Source organism: Melospiza georgiana, chromosome 19 (assembly GCF_028018845.1).
Source record: "Melospiza georgiana isolate bMelGeo1 chromosome 19, bMelGeo1.pri, whole genome shotgun sequence".
Classification (NCBI taxonomy): Eukaryota; Metazoa; Chordata; class Aves; order Passeriformes; family Passerellidae; genus Melospiza; species Melospiza georgiana.
In genome coordinates, this window is record NC_080448.1 from 8,657,577 (window position 1) to 8,683,069 (window position 25,493).

Consider the following 25,493-nt stretch of genomic DNA (forward strand, 5'->3'; position numbering starts at 1 on the left):
CAAACCCCACCCCCCCCAAAAAAAAACCCAAAATCGGCCAAAAAACCTCCAAATACAAAACAAAAAAACCCCCCAAAAACTCTCCAAAAAAAACCCAAAAAAACCCTCCAAAAAAAACCCCCCAAAACCCCCCAAAAAACCCCCCAAACCCCATCAACCCCCCAAACCCCCCCTCCAAAAAAACCAAAAAAACCCCTAAAAAGACCCCAAAAAAGGAGGCAGAGGCGAGAGGCTCTGTCTAGTATTTTATTAGATTTCATTTCCAATATGCCTGTATTGGAAGATTTAGGAGACAAAAAAGGCACAAACTCACATTGAAAGAAACGACGAGATAATCTAACCCATTCTACAAAGTGTGTGTCGCCAAAGGAAAGAGCACGGGAGAACCCGTCGGGAAGGGCGGGATGAACCCAGAAGGGCTGCGGGGTGTGAGGGGCGAGCGGCCCTGGGGCAGGCCGGGGCTCGGGGGCTGCCCCTGGAACCCCAAAACCCGGGTGGGAATGGCGATCCCAGCGCTTGCAGCCCCTCCTCGGGATGGAGCCGACCCCGCCGGGAGGGTTCTCGTCGAAGCTGATGGAGGATACGGCACGGGAACGCTGCGTGATCTTTGCTATGCTCACTAGCAGGAACCAAGCGTCAAGACTGAAGGGTCTTTACAGGATTTGTCTATCCAAAGGCTGAGGGATGCTTTCACTTAGGATCAAATTGGAAGGACAGAAAACAAAGGGTAGGGAGCAGAGGGGGAGGATTCAGGCTGAAGGTCCTGTAGTTTTCCCCCCCCCCTCCCTCCCTCCAAGTTTTTCCACTAATCAGGAAAGCTTTGTGTAAAAGCTCTTACTCTGAAATCAGAGGATCAAAAAAGGATTGCAATGGTGGAATGTTACAATCTGCTTCCACGGCGATTAGTGTCATCAGATGGAAAAAGCCTCTTGGATAACACAAACTGAAAGAACAAGTGTGCTATGTGTATTCTCAGGTTGCCCTCAAGCGTAAGAATCCCTCAAAACATAACCAACAAACATGAACAGAAGTCAGTGCATAAATTCTCTGTTAAAAATACTTCAAACTGAAAGAACTCTAACTGGGGCCTACACTCCTAGAATACTTCTGGAACAGCTATACAACATGTCATGAAACATCCTGGTCCCAAATAGCCTCAAAGATTAAAATTTAGTTTTCTTTATCTATTTTACAATAAACTTGTTTTACTTCTGCCTGGTGAGATTGCTAAAACCCCTCAAACCCCACCCCAACCCCGCAGAACCGTCTGAGGTCACTGAGAAGAGCCTGCCAGAGTTACTGGTACAATTCAGAGCTTATTGCACTTAGACATGAGTAAGGCAAAATAACAAACTAAAAATAAAGGGATAAACTGCCCCCTCCCCAGAAACCAATGCCATCCTCTCCCTCCAGAGCATTCCCATCTTCCCTCACACTGAAAACAGGGCATGGGAGCATTTCAGGATCTCCTGCTTGCAGGAGTGGGAAGGGCTGGAGGAGTCAGAGTATTACAGAATGCTAGAAAGACTCCTCAAAAGTGGTGATACACCCACGACTGTTTGGCATTCAGGGTTTCATCTTAGTGCTGCCAAACACAGAAGTGGAAAATAAAGTTATTACTACTAGGGGAGGGGAAAAATCAAACATTGGGCCTTGGGATAAGCAAAGAAGTAGGATTTTTTTTTCCTCATATGTATTGAAGAAAGCAGCATTTCCTTGATTCTGTTCTGCTGAGTTGATTGTCTAAAGCTGATATCAACATAAGGATAGTTACAGTAAATATCTGAGTTCATTAAATAATGAGAGCTCTTCACATTAACAGTATCCTCTATGATTTATAATAACCAACAGATATCCTAGCAAACTGCAGGATTTTATAAGTAGTTTTTCCTACAGCACAAAAGGAGATATTTCAGTCAGCCTTGCAATGGGAAGAATATTATTGCTGAGCAGAACCACGGCCCCAGGCACCTGGAGGTAACCAGATGCCAACACCTCTCTTGCACACCAGCCTTTGCAACATCCCAATTTGTCCAGGGAGAATCACATTGTAATTATTAGTCAAAACCATTCCAGCTTTGTAAGTTATGGGAAGTCTTAATTAATAAAGAAGCAGGAAGTTGCAACATGTGTCAAGAAGGATTCTTTAAGACTGACATGTACAGCTGGAGGACAACAGAGCTACAAGGGCCAGAGAGGCCCCTAAAATGGAAACTCAACAGGTAAGTGCTGAATGCCCCAGCACAGGGCCTGACTGCAGCTTCTGGGCAGTCTTTAATTCATGTTTGTTAAGACAGAACAAAGGAATGCCCTGCAGAAGCCACAAATCCCAACTCACCACAAACCAAGAACTCTCTGGCTGCTCCTCATGCTGTACTCAGGTTACCTGCCATTAAATATCTCCCTCTGGGAGCAAGGGTGAGAGCAGAACATTTCATGGAAGAGTTTTGCACTTTTAAATATGGACTATTTCCATCTCCAAACAGACATTCAAAGAACAGTGAAGGGCTGGGCAGAAACAAAGGTGGCAGTTTATCCCACTTGGAAAAAAAAATCAAAAACAAAACCAAAACAAAAAAAATTCTAAGTCACCACATCACAAGACTATTTGAGCTAAAAATGTCACTTGGAAATCAAACAGGGCCACATGGAAATTGGTCTGAACACAATGAAAAAAAGAGGAGGGAGGAGTTGTAAATACAGATCTCTAAGTCACACGGCCCCAGGAGGAGGAAGCTCCTTGGGATGCACGTGCTAACATTGGAGTGCTTAGTACCAGACTGTCTATTTGCTCACAATATTAAGGGGCATCTAGAATTAGCTATGGGAGGTTTAAAATCGCCTGCCAGCTGGACAGAGAAAGGCTTGATCCAGAGATGGTCCATCAGTCAAGGGTGTGCATTCCCTGGGCCTTCCTGATGACTGTCTTGCAAACTGAAACAAAGAGACAACAGGGAAATGTTTCAGGATGGCTCTGGGAGAGCAGTGTGCCAAGGGAGGGGGCACACAACCTTGAGAGAGCAAATGTGAGTCAGGCAGGCAATGCAGGGTTACACTGCAGCTCTGATCCACAGGAAATGCAGAGAGGAAAATCAAGTGGCTGAAGCTGCATTCAAAAATTAAAATATTTCTATCAAAGACACTCCCTCACCTTGTGTTCCCTACTTACCACCAAGCAACCAGCAGATAACAGAGGGCAAACAGAACAAATAGTGAGTACTCCAGGAGGATGTGGTTCTGCCCCACCCCATTCCTTCCAAGGATAACTAGGATGGCATTTATTGCCCTAACAACCTGTTCTTCCCAACAGAAATGGACAATCCCTTCTTTCTCCTTGCTTTCTTACCTCTCTAATACTATACAACACAATTGTATATATTGTATATACTATACAACACAATTGTATATATTGTATATACTAAACAACACAATTGTATATATTGTATATACTAAACAACACAATTGTATATATTGTATATACTATACAACACTATTGTATATATTGTATATACTATACAACACAATTGTATATATTGTATATACTATACAACACTATTGTATATATTGTATATACTATACAACACAATTGTATATATTGTATATACTATACAACACTATTGTATATATTGTATATACTATACTATACAATTTTTGCAATGTCTAAGAAAAATTTGGCAAAACCAGCCCCCAAACTGATGACATATTTTACAGAATAGAAAGAAAACAAGTCAAAACTTTTAAAATAGTCATTGCTGCTTCTCCTGCAATGCCCAAGTGTTACTGCAAGCCTTGGCCCATTAGTAAATACTACTAACAAGCAATGGAAAAAATAAATTCCTCACAAAATGCTTGGAATATTCAATTTCCAACTGTATTCTAAGTATTTGCATGTCTAACTTACTTTTTTTGAGACTGACAAAAGTTTCTATGCAAGTCATGGAAAGTAGCACATGCATTACAGAAATAATAGCAGTAAACTACAGAATATTCCAACACATTTTTCTTACACTTTTCACTCAGACTTTTCTTTAGAATAGTTCTGAAATGAGGCAGTAAACCTCTCTCATCAACCTGTCAGTGAAATGGCTTCACGATAAAAAAAATCAATAGCACAGATTTGCTTGTCAGAAGATATGAACAGGATCATTCCTCACACAAATGTTGGGGGTTTTAAACCAAACAGAGCAATAGAGATTTGTCAGAAATCTCTTGATACCTACAGTGCACAAGGAAGGAGTCACATTAGTCATCTGCAGCCGACATTCCTTTCACTGGATCTTTTTCTCTCATCTGAAAGAGGAAAGAAGTGCTCAAGTAATGATTCTCACGTGTGTTATCTCAAAATTTATCAGTATGGAACATCTCCTGTGTGTAAGACATTGATTACATCTCAGCACCTCAAATCAGTGATTGTGAAATGCACATGCAGGCATCACTTCTGGTTAAGCTGTGGGTTGGCAGCAGATTTGGAACCATTATCCAAAGGGCAAGAGTGTACATGAAACTGCAATGAAATATCCTGAGGCATGAAGGGAGAGAAGGGTGCAGGGCAGGACACAAACCACAGAACAAGGTTCTCATTATTACCAAACTTGTGTTTCTCAGAGTGAGAATGCTGTTACATACCCCCACTACCTGCTTATGGTACTTAGAGCTATAAAAACCTTTTACTCAACGGGTTTCTGGCAACTAATGAGGACAAAAATCGACCATTCAGCTTTGAGTAAAAGCAAACAGAAGATATTGAGGCAGTAAATGAATCATTGCCACTCAGCCCCTCATTACCTGTGGTTCAATACATTTACTGCCTCAACAACAAACAGAAGGAGAATTCCATAATGATTAGGAGGAGATGCCAGCACGATGGACTCATGGCAAATCACTCACAGCACACACAGCATGACCTAAATAGCAGGAGCACAATTCACACCATGCCCTGACAATGCAGCAGCCTTTCCTCTCTCTGTGCTGGAGAGAAGCAGCTTCTCACACATCCCACACCTGCCCTGCTTTGCCACTGACCTCATCCAGCTGTCTCTTGGTCTCCTCCTCCATCCTACGGATGTCCTCCATAGTCAGATCAACCCACTTATCGAGCCAGCAAAAGAGCTGCCGGTGGAAGTTTGTGAAGAGCCTCTTTTCTTGCTGCAAAAGGAGGAATAAAACACAAACCAGCTTAGTCACAGGGCAATTACCATGGAGCTCACAGCACTGGAACAATTTTCAGAGATGTGTAGAATCAGCTCCCTCGCCCACCTTTCCATCGAGCTGCCACAATTGGAAACTGGAGATAGCTAATTTTTATTCTTTTATCAGAATATCTAATCTAGAGCCTTGAATCCCCAGAGAAATGCCTTTTTTTTCCTTTCCAAACCTAGACAGCAGTCTGCACACTGCACTGAAAGAATTAGTGAATTTCCTTTGATTTGACAGTATTGTTCTGACTCAATAAAGTGCTCCAAGCTGGGTTTACTTAGAGCACAAAAGTTGGTCTGGAAGTACAGAAAAAAGGAGAAACAGGTATTTTTAAAATCCTTTACTTGCTAAAAACTACAAGTTAGGAAATGTAAAGGGCTGACATGCACTTATCTTATTATTTTTTTCTTTTGAAGTGACCTAAAAAAATGCCTAAACTTGTTTTCCACAGCTGAAAACCTTTCAGCACAGGTGACTAATGTGCACAAACTACTCCAGGTTTGGAGCAATTTATTTCCATTTTATAAGAGATAAGGTAGGCAAAATCATTATATTAGACAGGGATATATAATGCCTCTTGGGAAGACCTCATTAAGGAAGGACACTTCAGTTTTACCAATTATGGTTTCATATCTCATCAAAAGCAGCCTGAATACTTTGATGCAAGCCTGTAGATACTCATAAATAGAAAGGGATTGGAGACACTGCATTATTCAGGTCTTTTGTTAGAGGTATTTAAATCCTGCAGCACCATGGTCATTCCCCCTTGGAGCTGCCTTGAATTGCTTTTGCAGAAGCAGCTCTGTGGTTTATCAATATTAACCACTGAGAAGTCTCTGATCTGAAGGCACAGGAGTTTTATGAACACAGCACTGCCTAGAAAACCACACACAACCATTCCCAGGTGTAGCATCCTGCCCCAGCTCATGGGTTATAGACTCTGCCACAAAAAAGCTCTTTTCAAGATACCACTTATGTTTTAATTTAATAAAGTTTCTCACCATCTGCTTATTTTTAACACAGGTTTTTCAAGCAGCAGACTGGGAGAGGAAAATGTGACCAGAGCTCCAGGAGTTGTCAGAAAGATCCTCAGCAGCAAATTGAACCCAGCTTTAACTGAGTGCAGAATTTCAGGCATTGCCTGTACAGCAGGTGGGTGATGAGATGTGCCCCATTCCCACATCTCCCCCCATCCCAGAACTCACCTTCTGTATAAAGTTCTCCACTTTATTTTGCAGACCCCACCACTTGAACTTGACTGTTACCAGCTTGTAAGCACACATGTATGGACAATCTGACTGCTTCCCCAGGTCCTTCTGCAAAGACACAAAGACATCCACATTAATCCTCCAGCCAAGTGTCTCCAGGAAAGCAGCTCCTTCAGTCCTAACTGCAAAGTCTTCCCACAGTTCCCCACAATCCTCTTGCATTGTTACACCTTTCTTATATTTTATTGACAAGTTTTGTCACACCTTTGCTCACCCTTTTTCAAGGCATGATGAAACTAGACCCTGGTTTCCTTCACAGGTGGCTTTCCCTCCATTCTGAGAACAGACTATTCCTTCCTCTCCTCTGTTGTCCACTCTTTCTTCCATTAAAATTATGTCTTTCAGCATCTTCACTGTTATACCACGGCTACTTTGCTTCCTTAAAAGTCTCTCCATAAAGTCCCTACCTAAAACATTTTGGAATTAGATTATATCATCTGAGTCATGATTACAAAGTCTTAAAGAAAACTCCATAAGGTTTCCTATTTCCCATTACAGGAGCCATAACCACTCTTCCCAAATGAATCACATCAACCTCAGCTCCTGCCAAGTTTGCCTGCTAGGAATCAGAGCTGGACACCAGGAGCTCCCCAAATCCCACCCAGGGTCCCTTTTAAAGACTGGCATTGTATCTGCACTTGTAATGTCTTCAGATTCCAAGGATTTCAGTGAAAGGTTACACTGCTGGTCATTACTCAGCTATCTCATACTTGAATTCTCTTGGGTGAACCCTTGGGCTGAGCAGCAGACAGCTCCAGAGATTTCCTGGAACTCATTCTCTTTGTACCAAGCTCTTTCATTTCTTTTAAAATCAGAACAGATTCAGGTCTGAGTTTTGTATTTCCTTCTGCAGAAGGGATTCCAGTGTTTTCCAGATGTATCTTTGGCTCCAAACCCCAGTATCTGTCCTGATACAATTCCTGAACTCATCAATACAAACCTTCCAGTTGGGACCCAGAGGTCCACGTCCAGTCTTGACAGATTTAAACCTTGCTGGATCTTCTTCTGCCTTGTAATCCTGTTGGACAGACACAAAGATTAAACACAAGTTATCCTACTGTTTTCCAGCTGTTCCTTCACACAAAGGATGTATTTTCCTGGCCCGAGACAAACCTCTGCCTTATCAAGAGCTACTGTTTTCAGACCTCAGCTTTAGGTCAGACACTCTCCAAGGAAATGTATTCACACTGTGTTGTGTCCTAGACCTATGAAGAAGTGATAACAAACTGATATGACCTTTGTAAGGCTATCAGAAGTCCTGTAGGATATATTTCCTGTAACCACTTGTTCTCTGGGAGCTAAACACAAAGCAGCTGTGCTATCTAGGACTGTTCACAGCACTGTATCAGTGTGATGCTCACATGCTGCTCACTAGAAGAAAAGTACAGACAGACTCACATACTGCCATGAAAATGGTATCAAATACTGTCTCTAAGTCAGGAAACTCAACCAACATTCTATTTTTATGCAGCTGATTTTTCTTTCCAGTAAAGAAACACCCTTTTCTTTCTCACAGTAACTGGAGTGGTTCTTAGAACCAAGTATTGCCTACATCATTTCCAGACACACTTGTGAAGCCATGGGTCAGTCTCAAAAGGAGGCAAGTTTAGGAGAGATCCTGTGTGGAATGGGGAGTGCCATTTCCTGCTATTCAAGCACTTCACTCAGCTGCACTGCTGCAGAAATACTGTTACATGCACAGGCAACACATTTTACAGGCAGTGTGACAGTTTTTAAAAGCTTTTCCTCTGGCTTGCATGAGTAGTTTTAAGGAAGGCCTTTCCTCCTCTGTCCATCCTCCCACTTGTCCTGCTGCCTGTGACCACCCCTGGAAGCACAGTTTGTCCCTGATCCCCCCCAGGGGCTGTACCTTGGGCAGTACTTGGCTCCTGTCAGCAATGTCTATATAAATGGCTTCTACACTCTTCCATACCTCTGGCTCCAGTTTGTGCACCTGCAGGGAAAAAAACAACACCCAAGGAGCTGCTTCAGTGACAGAACACTCCCAGCCTGAGAAAATATAAAGCCAGATGGAAATGCAGATACTCAGTGCTCCCCTTCCCACCCACAGAGAGGCAAACACACACTGGGAGAGTTTCTAAAGAAGCAAAGGTGCTCACACAGAACAAGTGCTTGGGGGTCAATTTTATTCAGTTTATGTGAGAAGGCAAGAGAAGGGAGTCTGCCTTGGTAGTGAGACAAACATTTGAAATGCAGGAACACAGTGGAGAGACAGCTCCACACAGCACTGCTCTAACCCAGCACAGAAAGCAGTGACATTAAAGAGATGAGTAAAACACATGACACAAGTACTCACATTCTCTTGTGTTCCAAGATCTGATTTATGCCAGGTTTCAATTTTGATCAGGAAGTCATCCTTCATATACTCATTCTGTCATCAAAATAAAGCTTCTTATTATTCTAGGATATATAATTATATAAGACAAATATATAATTTGTCTTCTTATTACACAGATAAGCAATAGGAGAGTCAACTCAAAAACTAAATCAAAGAATGAACTTTCCATTTGACTGGGGTCCAACTTAGAGAATTTCAGAATTATTTGTAACCAGATCATTGCTTTCAGCAAAATTGACTGATCATTAATTACTCAGGATTAAATAAACCACAAGCTGTTCACAAAGAAAACCACCATAAATTCTATTGTTTTAGTGAAACATTTGGAGTTTATAAACAGCTTTTTCTTGAAAGGACAATATCTGCCACTCTATTTAGAGCTTAGAAGGGGTAACATAAGTTAGCTGGGCAGAAACTGTCTTTTCACAGAGATTATTGATCTAGCACTGAGTACATATTTTGATGCAACTCTTCAAATTAATAACAACATTAAAGTGATGTGCTGAGAGCTCTTGACACAAAGGGAAAGGACAAGAAGCACAGTTCTGCCAAGTAAGCAAAAAACTTTCCATTTCTCACTATCACTGTGAGTAGCAAAGGACTCCCAAAGGTAACCCTATCCTCCCTCAGGGGAGCAGAAACAAAGGCACAAGCCAGTGAAACATTCAGCATGTAGAAAGGAAATATCAAATTCAGAAGAGATTAATCAAGGGGACAACATGGCAATAAACTGGTTTTTACTCAGTTTACCCAAGCAAGGGCTTGTTCCCATTTGTAAAGCTGAGTTTTGCTGAGCACAGACAGATCTCTGTCCATGCTCACATGGACACACCACCCTTGGTAAGGGGAGTTCATCTATGTGATCTTACAGTGATAAAAGCTAAAGGTTTTATCATAGGTTAAAGAGCTTCTTCTACCCAAACCACTTCATTTCAGACATTATTCCACAGATTAGCAGTAAAAGCAATACTTACTGTAATAACTGGTCCAAGGAATCAACACATGGAAAGAAAGAGACACAGTACTTTAGTGAGGAAAGACTGTACAGCAACCACTGCCCTCCTCCCACTCTCAGCTCCAGCTTCCCAGGTACCTCTGAGGGAAAAGACATGGAAATTGATAAAACCCAGCTAACTTCACGCCCTTCTCCTCTGGAAATTCTCAGAGAAACCCAGAGGAGCAGCAATTAATTATGCACTGCCACTTGTGCTCCCTGGCCTGCAGCCAGCTGGAGGAGAAGATGGAATGAGTATGTTCAGCTGACAGCATTTTACCAATGCTCTCTCAGCTTGCAGATAAGGAGCCTCTCCACAGTTCCAAAGGAAACCCACGCTGGATTTCAGGCCAGAGCAGCCCTGCCTGGAGTAACCAGACCCTCTGCATCTCTGCTGCTCGTGGTAACTGAGCTCCCTGGACACCCAGGCTCAATTATTCAACACAGAAAAGCAATTAAAGATCCTGTAACAGTCAGCAGCTGCTCTACCTGAGCAATTCTACTCGAGCAGAAGGAAGTCTGAAGCTGGAGGTGAAGTTCGTGGTCTGTTCTGAAGTCTAACATCAGGGCTTGATTAAGAAGCAATTTGGTTTTAAAGCTATTATAACAATTTTTGAGTTTTCAATCCAGCATCCTGCAGACAGTTACCATCCCAAATCACCTATCAGGCACATCCAGCTGCCTTAATTACCCACTGCTGGGCTTGGGCTGTTCTGAACCCCTAGCATGTGAAAATTGCTTTTTACAGCAATTTTACAGAAAGCCAATTATTCAGACTGGCATGTTGGGCTGGAGGGAGAGAACAAGACAGCAGAGCTGAGGCTAATTTTTCAAAGGCTGAACTTCATCTCAAAGAACATTTCATTATTTCTGTAAGAAGGAATTGGGGTTTCTTTCCTGATAGTCCAACAAAATCTGAATAAGGCAGCAATAATTATAAACCAGGGCCTTCCCACTTTGCCATGACTGTGTGCTGGGACTATGCAGCTGCCTCAAAACAGGTTCCTTCACCTCCTTAACTCCTTCCCTGTGGGGAAGACTCCTCATTTGCAAAGAAACAAATTAATCTCTTCAGAAATGTCCACTGAAACTTCAATGCTCAGCTTGCTACAAATTAGGACCTGCTTCTTGAGGCATTATAGCAGCAACTCCTGCATGTTTCACTGCAGTTGTAACCTCTCAGTTTCTTGACATCTGGCCACAGGCCATGGTTACACTCACAGTGGAACACACATCAAATTGCTTTTCTAAAAACATTTAAGCAACATTAATATTTAAGTCAGACTGCAGAGAAGAACACTGCTCCCCTTGGCACCAGCCCACAGGTACAACTCTTAGACAATCCCCACTTCATTTCTACTGCAGAAGTTGTGAAACCATACAATAGCAACAACCTCACTTATAGTTTATACTCTCAAAGGAACTAAGCAAAACTTCCATTCAAAGCACTTAAAACAACATATTACAGCACAAGGAAGTGTGCAGAATTGCAGAAAGTTATAAGCCAGGCATTGAAATTCCCTCAATCTCTAGTACTACTTTGATAATGGCCCATAATAAGTATATTAATTGAGCTTCTCAGAGGAGATATAGGGAAATGGAAGAAGGATGCAGTCATAATAATTAAGAAAAAAATACCATGAGGCACAATTAAGTAAAAGCACTGCTTTATTCCAGTTTAGAAGGCTCTGTGCAGAAGCAAGCTGTGCTCCAGGGACAGCACAGCAACACCACCTTGGACAGGAGGGCACGGGCAGAAGCACAAGCAGCTCCTACACTCAGGTTTGGCTCCCACTGGGTCCCTGGCTTTTAAATTTCAGATTCTAGTGAGAGGGCTGAAAGCCTGGCTGCTCTGAGCCAGCACAGCATTTTCTGCTGCCCAAGGATTCACAGCAGGGCATCAAAGTCTCCCTACATCCAACCAAAACATTTGAGAGCATCCAAAGGAAAAGGGTAAAAAAGGCAGCCCCACAATGCATCCATGGGCTCCCACATCCAAGGAATCTCTCTCACATCCATGGGATCACTCCCACATCCATGGGATCACTCTCACATCCATGGGATCACTCCCACATCCATGGGATCACTCCCACATCCATGGGATCTCTCTCACATCCATGGGATCCCTCCCACATCCAAGGGTTCCTATATCCATGGGTCCTCACATCCATGGGATCACTCTCCATCCATGGGTCCTCACATCCATGGATCTCTCACATCCATTCATCCCCACATCCACGGGTTCTCAGATCCATGGATCCTCACATCCCTGGGTCCTCTCTCACATCCACGGGCTCTCAAATTCATGATTCCTCTCCTCCATGGGTTCCCACACCCAAGGGTTCTCCCCTCCTGCCCAATCCCAGCCAAAGGAAGGTTTCAGTAACTTTTCCAAGCTCCTCTTGTTTCATGTCAGGCTGGCAGATTCTCTAAACAGATTTATCAGCCTCCGCATCAAAGCTGCCTTCTGCTCCAACCCCCACAACAAAGCACCTTTTATCTCATATTATGATGCTGTTTATTACAGTTGAGGGGGTTTTTTGGCTTTGTTATCATTACTAGCATATTAAAATCTGAAATTTCTTTGATTGTGTTGAAAAGTCTTGTACTTGAATTTAGTATCCCATTCTTCAGTGGAATTTTATGAGTGTGGAACTGAAGGATAAGCAGCTTGAGAATAATAAAAGAAGGAACTCCATAGCTTTGTTTCAGAAATTGGTGGAAAAGGAAAAGAGGAGGTGGAGGATACAGCCAGGCATTTAAATCAGCTCAGTGGGCTTAACATGGAAATAAACTAGACATTTACTAACTAATTTAAGTAACATGAAGCAAGAAAACTGCATAAAGTTTAGAAAGGTTGTGAACAACTTTGTTTCCACATCTTCTGTGAGACATTAAAAATTTATTCTAAAGTTGATGGCAGTATCTGAATTTTGTGTTTGAAATATCCATTCCACTAGACTGCTGCATGTAATTTCACAGACTGAAGTAACACTATCCTCTCCCACTGCAGAGCTTTTTCCTTCTTTTAAAACACTTCATTTAAAATTCACTTAAGTAAACTGTCAAAAAAGGGGGGTTTTATATATTGAGTTTCAAGAACAGTTGGAATTTTTAAGTGTTTTGTTCCCATAGCAACTGTACCACTACCAACTAGCAGCAAATGTATCCTTCAGAGACACAAACAGCACAAAATGCTGCCAAAAAACACCACACAAGTTTGGAGGCAAAGTCAAATTTTCAGTTTACAGCAGTAAAGACGAGAGAAGCTGTACTGGTTAAACACCATGGCTGGTAACTTCAGTAAGTAAATACTAACCACTCCTGTAGAAAATAGGTTTGACATTATTCCAACCCTTTACACAGCTCCCAGAGCCTCAGCCCTGCCTTTACAGATGGATTCACTTCAACTGCAGCATTGAGTTCAGCCCTCACTGACCTCAGACCCTGCAAGTGAGCAGAACCCATCACTTAACTGCTGTTCCCTTCACCTGCTCTAAGCAGGAGGCACCTGAGATCTGCCCTGTTCCCCTCTTGCATCTTCCACTTTTTCCCACCTGGCTGTGCTGCACTTGAGCACATAAAATCACCCCTCATGTATTTATTTCATCTGTGTTACAGAGCTGTTCCTTTAGGAAGATTTCTTAGTCTGTTCTTTCTCTACCACAGAGGAAGGTCACTCTTTAGCAGCACATCAGACACAGACAGTTCTTTTACCTCCTCACTTTATTTTGCTTTTCCTGACCACACAAAGAGCTCAGAATACGGGAATCCAAGATTTTAGACCTGGAACAGCTTCTCTACAGGTTGCATTTTTACTTATACCCTCCCCTACCTTTTTTCCCCCTGCCCCCAGAAAACAAAAAGGGAGAATCCAGAGTCCTTCCTCAGGCACTCACCAGTTCTGCAGTAGGGATAGGCATTCCATGCTTTTTCATGGATATTCAGAGCTCCTTCAGGGGCCAGCATTCTCACAAATGTTGGCACTTTGCTGTAGAATTTGGAAATAGGAAGAAAGGCATTGATAAGGACTACATGGAATGAGAACTGAGACAGGCAGGACATCACCTGGAATGCAAACACTGGAGATTTGCACAGCTCTGGAATTGGTAGGGCTCTCCCCAACCCCATTACAATGTTTGCCAGAAATTCTAAATCAGACATTTTAATATAAATCTTCTTTACATAATGAAAGATAAAACAAAAGAGGCTGAAAGCAGGTTGAAATCTAGGAGATGTTTTGTCCTTCAGCCAAATTCAAGTATGAAAATATTGGGTGGCAGGATCAGACTTGCTTTGAAAAGCTCCAAGCCAGATTTTCTTGGGACAGGGGAGGGTGGGTGTCCCAGTGATGCTCACTACCAGGTGCTGTCATTCTCCTGCCTTCTGCACCTTTCAGCCTTTACACAATCTGTGATTTACAGCTGCTGCAACCCCTCTGGCTCCCCTTGCCCAGCTCTGGGAGTGAACAGGTTCCCATACCTCTGTAGGTGGTAGATCTTGTGTGTGTACTGCCCACGCTCTCCATCCCTCTCGTAGGGCTCGTTCACCAGGACTTCCACTCCTTCACCTCCACCAGTTTCATTTTTACTGGCTTCTGCCACAGAATACAGCTGCCCCACTTGATACTGCACAAGTTAAAGACACATTATTACCATGGCTATAATTCAGCTGAAGTAATAACTTTGCCAGAAGAAGCCAAGGACAAATTTATTACCCAGGGAGAGGGCAGAGAAAAGGACATCCACTGGTATGGGCAGATAAGCAGCTCATTTAATTTCATTTGAGATAGAAAGCTTGAGTGGTAGTTAGGAGGAAAGCACTGCCAATAAAACACCTTTAACCCTTCAATGTCAAGCTCCAAACCAACACAGAATCAGGAGAAAGCAGGAAAGAGTAAAGGAGCATCAGAAAGTAAGAAAACACAGATGACCTCAGGGATACTGCAGCAAAATCAAAAAGGGTTTCACTCCTTTTGAGTGACACACAGCTGTCCCCACAAAATTGGGCACTGCCAGTCCTGAATCAATAAGCAGACAGTGCTGCATCCAGAAGAGTCCCAAAGAAATTCACATCAAGCTTTTTTATAAAATGCAGGGTAAAGGAGTGAAAAACTTCATAAGGGAGACAGAAGATAAAGGGTATTTGCACCACCTGATTTAAGTGCTCCAAGAAACAAACTCGTTAAATGTGTACAGCTTAGGAGCCCTGAGGGTCAAAGATGAGCATCCCCCATTGCAGTTCAAACAACTGAGTATGAAGTGTGAAGTAAAAAGGGAATTTTCATTCTGAAAACTTTATCTAATGAAATAATTGAGTCGGTGTCCCAAATGACCAGTTGATCTATCCTACAGTCACTGCTTCCACTATTATTTTTCCTATTATCTTTGGTTTGGTTGTGTTGTTTTTCCTCTGTATCTCACTTCCTCTTAGCCACAAGCTTAAACCACTACCAGGGAGAGCACAGAATTTCAGCATACAGTAAAATTCTTACCCTAAAATCATTTCTCAGTCTCTTACAGACACTCACTTGGCAGCATTATTTCCCAGAAATCACCTAAAGTACTTGATACTACACAATTTCTTTCATAACAGGCATTCACAAATGTTTCCCTGGGCAGAACAGAGGAAAACCAAAAATAAACAGAAGAGAACATTCTCCTCTGCAGAAGATGTAAAGATTAATACACTCTTGTCTCTTGTAGCTGAAAAAGGAGATGCAGAGCTCAAAAGAAACATGATCAAATGAAGAAAATTCACACAGGTCTCTCTGAGGCAAAGTTAGATGAGCAAAGTTTGAGGATGGAGAAGCTAAACCACTGACTTAAAAGGAAGAGTTCTAACTTAGCAGAGTTAAATCTTCAGAACTCTGAAGTGAGCAAAACAGCAACTGTTGCCAAAGGCAACAGTACAGGGACGCAATCTGAAAGGGTAAACCACAAAGTGTTTGGCACCAGAAGTGCAATGATAAAAAAAAAAATCAACTACCAAAACCTCCTAAAAATTCCATAACATAACTACAAAGCAATGCAACACTGTTCAGGCCATCTTCCTTTTCCACAGCATAAGGCCGTGCATCAGAAACAGGAATAGCACTTCTGAAAGGCAGCCTGGAAAAGTGGAATACTGCTCAGAGCTGAGAACCCAGAAATACCTCACTGGGCTGGAACATCTCCTGCAATGAAGATTTCCACAGTCGTTAAATTTTGTTGTCACAGCATCCAAAATAACAACAGTACCCAAAGCTCTCTTTGTGCCATCTGGTGCCAACAAAGGCCTGCTGGAAGAATAGATGGAAGCAAGGCTGGGTGCCCTGGGGGCAGAACAAAAATCAGACCATTTCCAAGATAAGAGCAGCAGCTCTGCTGGATCTCTCCAGAAGGTCCTGGCCCAGGTTACATGAGCAGCCCTCACTTGGCTGGACAGTTCCTGCCTGTCACAGCAGGTTGGGTTTCAGTCTGGGCTTTGGGCTGCAACACAAGTCTGTGACTTCTGACATTTCATACACCACATTGCCTTCCTTATGACTCCCTACACATGACCCACACAAAGCAGAACTCACCTCCCTCCAGAAGAGCAAAACAGGAGAGTTGTGAAACCTTAGAAGCAAAGTTGCTTTAGCAGAGTAAGAGGCACACAAACACTCACAGAACAGAGTTTATTATGAGTTTGGTAAGTACAGGATTACAGGGAGGACTGAATGGCTTTGCAGCAAGTCCCAGGCCAGAGCTCCAGGAGCACAAACTAATTCCTCTTAGTAACAGCCTCTTATTCATTCCTTCTCCCTTTCAAATACTTGGGTCAAAGCTCAGACACTAAGAAGATAAACCCTTTGGTTTAACATCTTCACCATTTAAACTTCCCTGTTATTTCTGAGCCTTTAATCACATTGATAAGAGAGGAAATGGCCCAAATAAAACTGTCCCAATGAGCAAATCCCACATCATTCTCCCTGCAAAGGTAAACAGAGAAAGATTTTGGCTCTAGGAATCTGAACTTCAGACAGACCTGAGAGCACCAAAAAACTTCTCTTCTGCAGGATCATCCCTCTTGCTCTGTGCCAAACACCTCTTACACAGCTGAGAGAATATCTTCATTGCACCAAACTTCCTCCAGCAGGCCTGATCTCAACACAACCACCTTCAAGAGCAGTTGTTTTCCTGAAAGCTGCTTTGAATGCAATTAATAAGATTCCTGTGTGTTTGGCAAGCTCCTTGCCATGTGAAAAGGAACAAAGAGGCAGCACAGAATGTGTACACACAGCTCTAATCCATACCAGCATTTCAGTGGCAGCTGGCAGAGCCACCCACACGAGTCCAAGCTCCCCAGGCTGGCACCTGCTGCTGGTCAGGGGATGGGGGCAGAGCCTGGCACCCAACACTCAACAAGGAAATTCCCTTTGCTCCCCACAGTGGGACAGGGGGTAACCCAGCACAGCAGTGCAGCCTGCAGCCTGCACTTGAGCAGGACTGTGTTTTGGCAGGGTTTCCATGTAGAGGACAGACTGCTACAGTCTAACTCCTACATGCCAGTTTTAGTCATCACCAGGGCTTCTCTTGCACTGTTTGGTTCCCAGCTTGGCTAAGCAGCACTGAGCTCTGTGTTGATTAAGTCACAGCTCCCCAGTGCCTTCCTGATCACCAGTTTTCTCTTGAATTCCATTCTATTGGTTAAGATCCATTTGCTAAGGGTGGAGACTGAACACAGAATCCCTGGTATATCACAGAACCTCACAAAAGACTCCCTGAACCCTTTCTTGAGGTCTCAAAGTTACAATTAATTTCATTCCCTATCTTACACACTGGTATCAGATGCAACAATTTGCACACAGAAGATGTGAACTCTTAAGCATTTTGAGCAAAAATCAACCATATGAAAATGAAATCAGAAGTCCTCCTGCTAGCCAGAGATGCTTCATGAGCAGCTACACAGTCAGGAGCAATAACAAGTCTCCAGAGCCCTATTTAAGAGTTCTGCACACAAGGAAATCCTTGAAAGCAATGAAGGTTTAACAGCTGGTTTGCAGAACAGACAGCAGTGCAGTGACCAAGTGATGCACAGATGTGTCAGCATCTTTGCACACAGGAAGGGGGATGAGGCAATAAACACAGCAGCACTCATCCTCTGAGTCAACACTGGAAATAACCTTTTTTCTTAAGCACACCCAGCTACACAGGCAAAACTAAATGAACTTTAGAACTGTTCAGGGAACTGGCTCCTGAAATCTGCCCTGTCACAGGAAAAACACCACACCTTGGAAAGGGACATCACTCATGGGACACAGGGACAATGTGCAAGTCTGGGGAGAAATTTGATTTGGTCAGGTTGGGGGTTCCTCCACAAGGACCCAGAGTGAAGCAATGCATGTCCTGAAACAGATAATCCCAGGACACCCACAAAGGAGTTTGCCAGAGACTGACAGGTTTATCTACAGCCCAAACCCTCAGTTTTCCACACAGGCAGTTTACACACAAGGCTCTGGACAGGCAGGGAGGGACAAGAGCACAGCCAGGGACTCGCTTTAACTGGATGAAGGCTAATCCCAGCATCAGAGAACTTAGGAAAACCCTGAGTTGGGTTCCATCCAGTCTAACCCCCTCAAAGGAACAATCTGCATGCTGGTGCTTTGACTTTCTATTTACACACCTTGACACCAAGGAGCCACATCACTCACTACAAGGCAGGGTTCCTGCTATTCAGGAAGGTCCTTTCTGCCCATTTAGCTCAAGCAACCTGCCATTTACCCACCAGTTTGCATCCTTTGCTTACTTGATAAAGCTGATCATGTTACTCCTTCCTTTGTCAAGCTCTTGCTCTTGTGAGTGGTGCTGGTGCACAATAAAAGATCCAAACTTCCCTACTCTCATACTTCACTCTGACTCCTGTTAAAACTGCTGGAAACAGATCCATGCAGAAAGCATAAAAGCTACAGGTAGGGAGCAAGCAACAGACAGAATTTCTGGCATTAACAGCCTTGTTCTTGCACTAACACAGAACACAGATCTAACCCCACTCCCTGATCAGAGTTCTGGGCTTTCTGTCAGTATCTGATACCTGTCACAGGAACAAGAAACTCAGCTCAGACACTGCTTCTGCTTTACCAGCCAGTCTGATGGCTGCAGGAATGCACTACATGAAGTTCTAAACTGTGTTCTGTCAGAAGAGTGAGAGTTATAAAAGGGATGTGCTTAAAAAAGTGCCTCCATGAGCCAGCCCACCACTGTCTACGCCACAGTAGCTGCTATATTGAGAGGAAAGAGAAATGAACAAGAGTGCTGTTATCACAGCTCTCCCTAAGAGTCAGAACAAGGCCTTGATCAGAGTTCACAAACCCAAGGCTCACAGCCAACGATCACAAGGAAAAAATAAAACACATCCAGGAGAAGGAATCTGCTATGGAAGTGCTATAGACTCAGGCATTTCAATTTCTACCTTGTTAGTATAAAGATTAAAAAATTCAAAACACTTATATGGTTAGATTCTCTTCAAGAGTGATGTTCAATGCAAGAGGAAGGAAGGAAAGGCAAGCTGAAAATCAGAGGAAACAGGAGGGAAACAGCCACTGAGTCTGCACAGCTGTTCCATGGGTGGTTTGGTGATGAAAATCACCCTGTCCAATAGAAACTACATCTCTTCCCTCAATTCAGCTTTATCTAAACAAAAAGAAAGTTTGCTGTATGTAAGAGCTAAATAGCACAGGTCTTAAAAAGTCCTTTTGCTATAAGAACCTCCTAAGTAATTCTTGATCTTTGCCTAAGAGTTTAAAACAAAAGAGCTCCAGCAAAACACAGTTTAAAAGGTGACTTAAATCTGTGCTAAAGCTTCCCCTTTGTGTTAAAAAAATAGAAAAGAACAATAGTGCTAATGAAAAGGAAACTGCACTTGAAAACAGCCTGACAGCTCAAGATTTATAATCAGCATATCTAAAAGTATTTTGTACGAGAGATGATTGGCACCCTCAGACTTAATACAATTATTTGGTCAAAAATGATGGTGAATGAGTAACAGCTCACAGGGGCTCCTGAAGACAGCTTGCATTTTCCAGTTTTTGTTCATGCTTTGATCACAGGTTTATTTACAGTCCTGAAGCAAGAAGCAAAGAACTCACCTCCTCCACAGACACAGGCAGGATAACGCGGCTGGAAAGGAAACAGAGACAGAAATCAGCAAATATCCCTGCAGCCCCCAAATCCCCACACTGCTCCCAGCAATGCCTGCACAGCTCTCCTCTCCCCCCAGAATTCCAGCACCCACCCAAACTCCTTGGGCCAAAGAATATTTATATAACAACCTCAAAGAGAAGTAATACATGATAGAGCATAATTGCAACCCTCTCTTAAAACTCTGTAATTCAACTGGTGATCCCTCAGTGGCCTACAAATGCACACAGCATCAGCACAGGGTGATCCCTCTCACTCCACCCTTTCAGCAATCCCATCTCATTCCTCATCAAGCTGCTGGGGAGGTTTCTGTGGGCTCAGCAATTCTGCAGAGATCTGCAATGGCCACAAGGCACGATTTGCTCACATGTCCCAAAGCAGCAGCAAACAGCAGAGGAAAGGCTTTCTCAGAGCTCACTGCAAAGCAGGGTGCAGCCACTGCTTTAAATTAATCTTTTTTTTTTTATTATTGTGGTTTCCTGAATGCTTCTGAGAATCAACTGACTGGACAGCACAGTAAAAACTGCCTGAAGTCACAGAGATTTTTTAGAAAAGGATCAATTTAAAGCTGACAGAAATACATGCTTGTTAAGGTCTTCTCCAAAACTGGATCTGTGGTTGACTTCTGCTTTCAGCAAGGATGATGTCAAACAAGGAACCAAAGCAGAGACAGATAGGAAATGGATATGGCTACCATGGCAGAAGAATTCCCAATTCTTTGGGAATTAGTCTCAAAGGAACTGGGACACAACCAGGAAGAAAAGCCCTCTGTATTAACAAACTGATTATGAAAAAGCAATTGTGGTGAAAATAGAATTCTTTTTTTACACTTAACCAAAAGAACAAACTGCAATAGGGGCAAAAGATTACAGATTATGCAAGATTACTTGTGACAGCAACACTTTATGCTGACTGCAAAGTACAGCAGAAAGAACTACTGAGAACTGCAAATGAAGTTCAGTGTCAATAAAAAAAAAAAGAATAATGCACTAAAGGGACTCATTTTCACCAAACACATGGGGTTAATGAGCCCCAAGTTAGTTACTGCCAATATCTTGTGCCTTTATGGAAAAGCAGCAGGAAACAACAGCTCAGTGGCAGTTCACAAGTAAATCCAATAGAGAAACTGGAACAGCACACAGACACACAAAAAAATTACAATTATGTCAGTAGAATCTCCCACATATCAACATCCTGAATATCACACATAGTCCTGGTCACTTCATTCAAACAGGATACAGAACAAGTGAAGGAAGTTAGAAAATATTATTGGAGATGGGGAAAAGTTTCTGTGTGAGGAGAAAGGAATTAAGAGAAAAAAAACAGCTAAAAGGCTCAGGTATGGAAGAGTTTTAAAGATCATAAATGATGCAAAAATAAAAGTGAATGGAGAAGGAACAGTGACTGTTTTACAACAGAAAAATCATTAGGCAACAAATTTTAGACCAAGTCATGTGTGCTTCTTTACGTCAGGTCTACTGAAGACATGGCATTCCTTGCCAAACACAGGAAATAAAAACAATTTTAAAATGGGATTTTAAAATAGAAATCCATGGGCCACTTGCTGGTAGGATACATTGAGTGTATTTGTTTTAGCCACTGTTACATACTGTTTCCTGAAAATAATATATATGTTTCCTTGCTGAAAGGCAAGAGGGGAGAGGACCAACACCAGTGTGGTATAAGGGAGGATTTAGAAAAGGAAAGGGATTTTCACAGGTAAATTTTGCAATCAAGCATGGTGTTGGGTTAGTTAACTGGATAGAAGTACAATAAAAGAGGGGCTGGATGATAAATTAAAGTGAAAGACCAAGAAACAGGGAAAAAACAATTTCTTTGGAATGGAGTTAAAACATTTTTCTTCAGAAAATCTGCTGTAAAACATCGCTGTAAGCAAATTAAATTCCATTTAGGAAACTGGAAGACACTAAATCTGAATTGTTATCTTGGAGCTCAATGGAGAAACAGAAACACACACAAGATGAATGGTTTGCAGTTTGTTCAGCCCAAACAAGAGAGTGGGGGTGAAAACCACTCACAGGTAGTTGAGTGATAAAGGAGGAGGAGGGAAAACTCCTCAAGAGGATCTTGAGGAAATCCTCTGCAGGAGCAGCAATGGAAACAAAGATTCCTAACTTTAGGACAGAACTTGCTCAATTTATGAGAAATTACATGGTGTGGTCAGCCTGAAAAGGGTGAGGAACATTTGAGATCCCTGTTAGATTAAAATCTGCCTCAAATGACAGCAGAGGGAAGTACAGCTGCAGGGAAGGTCAGTGGCATCATCATCACTTCACAGGAAAGGGAAGTGAGTCTCCACACTCTGATTCTCCTCAAGGTCTTCCAAGGCAGTTTAAATCAAAATAAGGACAGCAAGCAAGACTCCAGCCAGCATTTACAAACCCTGACACCAAAAAAATGCAAACAAATGAACAAAATCCAGGCAGCTGATCTGCAGCACGGATGGACAGAAATGCAAGGTAAGTCTGAAAGTCTGACAGGACAGCAAATGAAAGGGTTAAAGTCATCACTGCATAACCATCAGGACAAGAAGCTGTAGAGAAATGATGATACAGACTTGTCTGATAATAAAATGTGACATCAGGTTTTTGTTCTATTGCTCTATTTCTGTATCAGCTCCTAAAATACTTACAGGCATAATAAAATCCATCTGATTTACTAGGGAGAGTGTGACAGGGGGTCACAGAGATGGAAGAATAATCTGCTCAGATGAGATGGAGTTACAGATCATTTAGCTTTTTACCACCTATGGTAGGAAGGCAGTAATTACCTGCATGCAACCAGAACTAACATAAGAAACAGCAAAGCACTTCAAACAGCCAGCTCACACCAAAACAAGAGGTTTCAACATGCCTTAAACAACTGCTTCCTGGAACAGGAGATTCCATCCAAAACCATCTCAAATAGGATGTAAATTGAGCACGTACAACACCAAGAAAATTTAAATCTGAGCCAACACAGCGACACAACTCAGAATGTGCAACTGTCAGAGGAGGCTGGGAATCTCAGAAAGTCAAAAATAAATTTTCATTTGGAAAGTCCAGCAGCAACCTTGACTGTCCTCAGAGACACATTTGTCTTACTAAGGGCAAAACAAAGGGAAGAAAATAAACAGTATAATGGCAACTCTAAAAAGGTTTAGTGACCCTTTTGAAAATACAAATGGAAACCAATGTAGTAATTCTGTTTTTTTTTTAACCTTTACTCTTAACGTTTACACTTCCCACCTTGTTTCTGAAGCAAGCAGCGTGAAAGACCAGTAGGCATGCTGATATGGTGAGGTAAATAATACTGAGTAAAATGACTTTTGGAAGTGATAGTCACGAAAATGAATTGCTCATGCTGTCAGAAATCTGATTCAAAATACATATGTTCTCACCTTCACAGCACAGCTGACTGATAATGAGCTTTACTGTGGTACAGGGCAAGGGATTGTGAGAAGAAAAATGAAAAATAACCCAGCCAAGGTGCTCTAAGAGGGAAAGCAGTAAATCCACAGGAAAACATCAACAAAACAGATGTTGTAGAAGGAGTTAATTATCTTTTCATGCACCTGAAACTAAGCACTTAGGCCAGGTTTCTGCCTGCTATCCAGTTTAACACTACAGAAGGTAATGGTGTTTCTGTGTTAGCAGCTCTGCTGCTCCTGAACTCTACACTCCTATTGTTTGGATAAAAATAGCAGGGGTTTAAGGATTGGGGGGAAAAAAAAGTTAATCAAGTTTAAAGGCAACTACAAGGATCAGTACAACCCTCAACGTAGTTTTAATATTTAAATCCACACCATGGTCCATAATCTTGCAAAATAATTCCTGTAAGGAGGACACAGTCATGTAGGTAAATGTGTCTAAGAGAAGACCTGAAAACCCACTTTATCACTGGGATCACAGGTATCTTTTGGAAGGGGAGAGATAAAAAATAAATAGAAAGCTTCTTCCATCAGCCAAAAGAAGTTTAAAACGATGGAATGCACTTAACTTGGGAATGCACTTGAGTTAACCTTAAGAATTCAGGAAAGAACTATGTGCAGAGTGCACACAGCTCTGAAGACACCCAGGCAAAGTGCACCGGTCCAAGAGGAGATTCCACATCAGCAAGCACAAAGCAGCTGAACCGAGCACTGTGACAAGCGGTGACTAAGAGCCACACACCCTCCCGTCCAGCCAGCTTCCCACCCTTCATCCCCATCGCAGGGCAGGACACCCGCAGCAGCCTCAGCGTCACTCAACAACTCCAAGGTGAGCCTTCCACACACCAAAAATATTTTGGAGCTACCTCATTCCTGACATTCTCAGGAGTCCCTTATTGGAAAATGCACAGCCGAAGGCGGGAGGGGATCACAGCCAGCCTTGACACTCGGCTCTGTTACAGCGAGCAAGACGCCCCTGCCTCCCTCAGAGCTCCCACAGAAACCGCCGGGACCGAGCGGGCTCCGGCTCGGCCCTCGGCACCCGGGCACCGGCAACACCCACCGGGCACAGCCGGTGCGGAGCCCGCGGGGGCACCGGCGGCAGCCGCGGAGCCGCAGAGGGGCCGAGCGGCCCCGGAGCCCGCCGGCAGCCGCGGCCCCCGCCCCGCCGTGACCTTCATGCCGCCCCCACCGCCGCCGCGGCCCTCACGGCGCTCCCCGCTCCCTCCCTCCCTCTCCGCGGCCGCAGTGCGGGGCGAAGCCGGGCCGCCCACCCGCGGCCGTCACCGCGCCAGGCCCCGGGCGCGCTCGGAGGTGACCGGAGGGGCTCGGGGGGGGGCCGGCATGGGGGAGCTCCCCGCACTCACTATTCCTTGATGAGCACCATGGCGGCGCCGCCGCGCGCCTCCCGCCCGGGCCAGCGCCGCTGAAGGTGACAGGAGGCGCGTCCGGGAGCCGCTGCGTGGGATGGACCGAGCCGAGCCGAGCCGAGCCGCGCCGCGCCGCACCGGGACGGGGGGGCCGGGCCGGCGGGGGGGGCCGGGGCGGTTCGTCTCTGCGGCAACGGCTGCGTCACCTCCGCGCCGCGCGCGGGGCGGGGCGGGGCGGGGCGGGGCCGGCTGGTCCCGCCCCCCGGCCCCCTCAGGCGGCGCGCGCCTCCCTCACGGGCTTCTGCCCAGAGCGCCGCTGACGTTTTAAATTAAAACGCTTGGGTTTTTGGTGTTTGGGTTTTTTTAGGTTCTCTCATGACGTGTAAACCGCGCGGTGCTGTTTCAGTTTCAAGGCTAGGCTTGCCAGAGCAGTGCCGCAGTCTTCCCAGCAGTGCCGCTGGCAGGGAACTCCTGGCAAGCCCTCAGGTTGTTCTGGATCAACTCATCAACTCGTTTTAAACTGTAGCTGCCTCTGTAGGTTCTCTCAAGAGGTGTAAACTGTATGGCTGTTACTTGTTTCAGCTCGGGACTGGGGTTCCCGAGAAGTCTCCCTGCAGTGCTCCCAGGAATCTCTGTCCTGCCACCGGCAGATTCTCCTTAAATCACACAATGGTTTCGCTTGGGAGAGACCCCAAAGACCCCAAAGTCTTGTCCCC

The 25,493-nt window shown here is 43.8% G+C and overlaps 1 protein-coding gene across 1 annotated transcript; it reads right to left on the reverse strand.

Moving 5' to 3' along the window:
- Positions 1-232: 232 nt before the first annotated feature.
- PITPNA (phosphatidylinositol transfer protein alpha) lies at positions 233-24,888 on the reverse strand. Its single transcript, XM_058037663.1, has 12 exons — positions 24,775-24,888; positions 19,926-19,956; positions 14,300-14,445; positions 13,717-13,808; positions 9,798-9,805; positions 8,782-8,856; positions 8,335-8,418; positions 7,405-7,482; positions 6,402-6,512; positions 5,023-5,145; positions 4,221-4,290; positions 233-2,934 (listed from the first exon to the last, which is right to left on the reverse strand). The coding sequence occupies exons 1-11, from the start codon at positions 24,792-24,794 to the stop codon at positions 4,243-4,245; spliced, it is 816 nt and encodes a 271-aa protein (XP_057893646.1). The 5' UTR covers positions 24,795-24,888; the 3' UTR covers positions 233-2,934; positions 4,221-4,242.
- Positions 24,889-25,493: the final 605 nt, after the last annotated feature.